At 35.8% G+C, this 3,975-nt stretch overlaps 1 protein-coding gene across 9 annotated transcripts in view; it reads right to left on the reverse strand.

The window, feature by feature from the left end:
- Positions 1-3,975, reverse strand: part of ZNF727 (zinc finger protein 727) — an 83,052-nt gene that overhangs the window by 47,573 nt on the left and 31,504 nt on the right. For 6 of the 9 annotated variants that reach the window (XR_005197969.1, XR_005197967.1, XR_005197968.1 and 3 more), the window contains exons 2-3: positions 2,341-2,467; positions 1,742-1,837 (exon numbers count right to left, since the gene is read on the reverse strand). The exons of 1 other annotated variant lie outside the window; for it this stretch is intronic. Coding sequence is in view for 1 of the 8 variants with exons in the window: in XM_017516364.2 (XP_017371853.1) it covers positions 1,742-1,837; positions 2,341-2,467 (223 nt within the window). In the remaining 7 variants the exon portion in view is untranslated. Of the gene's footprint in view, positions 1-1,741; positions 1,838-2,340; positions 2,468-2,815; positions 3,342-3,975 lie in introns of those variants that run through there. 2 more of the 9 variants (XR_005197971.1, XR_005197970.1) reach the window with 2 other exon arrangements.

The following is a 3,975-nucleotide window of genomic DNA, read 5'->3' on the forward strand; positions in this document are numbered from 1 at the left end:
GCAATGGCGCGATCTCGGCTCACCGCAACCTCCGCCTCCTGGGTTCAGGCAATTCTCCTGCCTCAGCCTCCTGAGTAGCTGGGATTACAGGCATGCACCACCATGCCCAGCTGATTTTTTGTATTTTTAGTAGAGACGGGGTTTCACTATGTTGACCAGGATGGTCTCGATCTCTTGACCTCGTGATCCACCCACCTCGGCCTCCCAAAGTGCTGGGATTACAGGCGTGAGCCACCGCGCCCCGCTGAAAAATTTTTAATAGTACTACTATACAATTCAACTATCTCATTTCTATATATAGAGTAAATTTACTATCTCAAAGAAATACCTACACCTCCATGTTCACTGAGGTATTTTTCACAATTGATTAGATATAAAAAAAAAAAATCTAAAGTGTTTGTAAAAACTGACTGCACAAAGAAAACATAGTATACATACAAAATATTATTCAGCCATAATAAATAATAAAACCCTGACATTTCTACAACATGGACCTAGATGACATTATGGTAAGTGAAACATGACAGAAACAGAAAGGCAAATACTATATGATCTTACTTCTATGGAGAATATAGTTAAGTTTGGAGTCTTAGAAGAAGAAATTATAGAGGTGAGTGCTGGGCCCTGGAGGTGGGGAAAGTGGGATATATCGTTCAAATAGTACAAATTTTCAGTTATAAGACAAGCAAGTTATGGTAACCTAAGGTATAGCTTTATGACTGCAGAAAGTAATACTGTTATGTATGCTGAAAATCTGCTGAGAGATCTTAATTGTTCTCACTACAAAAAAGGTAAGTAATATATTTGTTCATTATGTATACACATATAAAATTAATACATTGTATACAATATATAGGTATTCAATAATTTGTGAAAAAATTCACATTACTGGGATTGTATATATATGTATATATATTTTATATATACACATTTATACATATATATACTTATGGATGACAGTCATAGTAAGATTTATACTAAATAAAATTACGTCATTTAAAATAAAGTTAAAATTGGGAGTTTAATATGTACTCAGCAATGTTTTCAGCTCCCCAGTGACACAGTATAGTTAATAAATGTATGAAGTTGATAAACTGAACTATATTACAGTTGAGAAATTTGACCATATTTACCAACATTTATTTATATGAAAAGAGTAACATTTTGAAGTAACACAATTTTACAGTTTATTTCATTTACGGAGATGCTTAGTGTTTTGATATATAAATTTCTGTACAATCACGTTTGAAGACTCTACAGAATAGAAAATTATAAACCAGGAAGCATACATCTTTTTGTGGTGTTCCTGGGATTTCTGATCCAAATTGTAATATCACCAAAACTTAGACAGTATCCAGAAAGAAAACTTAAAAAATGGTTTAAAATATAGAGTTTCTCAAAAATACAGATATTGCTCTTTCCCCCAAAGCAACAGAAAAGCAGTCAAATCATACCTTTTCTTTTAAGCCATGAAAAATACTTTCGTGATCACTGTAAACTCAAAAAAAAAACCAAAAAGACAAAACAAAACAAAACAAAAACCCACACACTACTAAAGGGGAAGTACAGTGCTTAGAAAATTCACAAGAATAGGACAAAAAAATGCCCCTATGAAAAAATGATGGCTTCTCAGAAACGATTTCCATAGGAGGAAAGCTTCTGGAAGCATGTTAAAATGTCTGGCTTCCTCCTTGACATTAGGAACCATCATTTGTCATTTGCATCATTCACTCCCACCTACCTGGGTATTTGGCTACTGTCTCCTGTTTCTTCAAATTCCAGGGCTCTTTTCTTTGCTCCAGACAGGTAATCAAGTCTGGCTTAAAGATAGCAAGACCTGTTTTATTAGAAAAAAATAACATGACTCTTGCTAGGATAATCCAATTACCAGTCTATTACTGTGCTCAGTAGAGAAGAGAGAACATTATAGAAGGCTGTAGAAAATTAATTCCCATCTATTTCCTAACAGAAACTTTGGAATATTTAGAAAGTATTTTAAATTTGTGGGTTCTTAGCTCTATTACTCAGTAATACTGAACCAAAAATCAGTTGTGAAAACTGCATTTTTAGGTGTGAGTAACAATATTTTACACTACTAAATTTCTGATATTACCATTAATTTAGACTAAGGTATGCAGATGAGCTCAAAAAAGGGAAAGATTAATGTTAAGATGAAACATCTTCAAGATTATATTCTACCTCAACAGATACCCAATTTTTTTCTTTTTGAAGCAGGATTCTGAAACTCATTTATGCAAAGCAGAACCTCCAAAACAAAATACAAGAAAACAATAAAATATTTAATGTAGAATATGAGTTGTATATTGAAGTTATTCTCACCCAAGGAGACCAGGTTTCTGTAGTTCTCTAACATCACATCCCTATACAAATGCTGCTGAGCAGAGTCCAGGCATTCCCACTCTTCTGGGGAGAATTCTATGGCCACATCCCTGAATGTTAACACTCCCTGAAAAACAAAACATATTTACCAAGTGGCCATAGAAAGAATTCTTGACTTGACATCAGGTAAAATGAGAGTAAACAGAGGTAGTTCTGACTTATATGAGTTACTGCTGTTATCCAGTAGGATACTTCCCAGGACAGAAATATTCTGTAATGTATCTTTAACTCTGAGAAAAGATGGCATAAGATCATGAAATCAGTGATATGCAACACTTTTCTTGATAATACAGTATAAAATAAAGAACATTAGTACAGGTATGTACATTTCTTAATGCCGTATTTACATAGTACAAGGTAAGTGTCTATAGTTCCCATATGGAAACTTCATGGTGAGTTAAGATACTTCTCTAACCTTATTGTGTACAGCAACAAACAGGACATCTTGTTAAGACATAGTTTTTGATTCTGAAGATCTAGAGTAAAGCCTGAGTCTCCAAATTTCTAAGAAGTTTGCCAGTGGTATCATTGCTTCTGGCCCAAGAAGAATATTTTGTCAAAAATTCAGAAGTGGCAGAGCATAGGTTTTTAGCTTATTTGACCAGTAAAGAAAGATGAGAGGCTTCATTTTCCAGAGCAAGCTATATGCAAAGAGAAAATAAGAAGAAAGAAGAGCTATCAGATTAAATGTGGCTTAATCTTGTTTTTGCATAATGCTTGATCAAACTCAAGGTGCCTATTAATAATAAAAACAACTCTAGAGTGAAAAAATGTCAGAGAGCATATTTATCAAGTAAATAAGATCAACTCTATTAAGAGATATTTGTATCATGTGCTGATTAACAAAGGATACAACACTACTGTGCTATTATAAACGTTAACACAAAAAAGGGTCAACTTAATCTGAGTCTTGTCATAAAGAAACATCAGTTTGTTTTTTTTTTGTTTTTTGTTTTTTTGAGACGGAGTTTCACTCTTGTTACCCAGGCTGGAGTGCAGTGGCGCGATCTCGGCTCACCGCAACCTCCGCCTCCTGGGTTCAGGCAATTCTCCTGCCTCAACCTCCTGAGTAGCTGGGATTACAGGCACGCGCCACCATGCCCAGCTAATGTTTTTGTATTTTTAGTAGAGACGGGGTTTCACCATGTTGACCAGGGTGGTCTCGATCTCTTGACCGCGTGATCTACCCGCCTCGGCCTCCCAAAGTGCTGGGATTACAGGCTTGAGCCACCGCGCCTGGCCAAGAAACATCAGTTTTAAGCAAAATTTAAGGTATAAATACTTCCCATGTTCTGTAATTTCTAATGATGTATATAACTTTTTTGGTTAAACTTCATTTCAAAAAATTTTAAGTTCTGGGATACATGTGCAGAACATGCAGGTTTGTTACATAGGTATACCTGTGTCATGGTGGTTTGCTGCACCTATCAACTCATCATCTAGGTTTTTTTTTTTTTTGGGACGGAGTTTCCCTCTTGTTACCCAGGCTGGAGTGCAATGGCGCGATCTCGGCTCACCGCAGCCTCCGCCTCCTGGGTTCAGGCAATTCTCCTGCCTCAGCCTCCTGAGTAGCTG

The sequence above is a fragment of the Cebus imitator genome, unplaced genomic scaffold, assembly GCF_001604975.1.
Source record: "Cebus imitator isolate Cc_AM_T3 unplaced genomic scaffold, Cebus_imitator-1.0 Scaffold581, whole genome shotgun sequence".
NCBI classification, from domain to species: Eukaryota; Metazoa; Chordata; class Mammalia; order Primates; family Cebidae; genus Cebus; species Cebus imitator.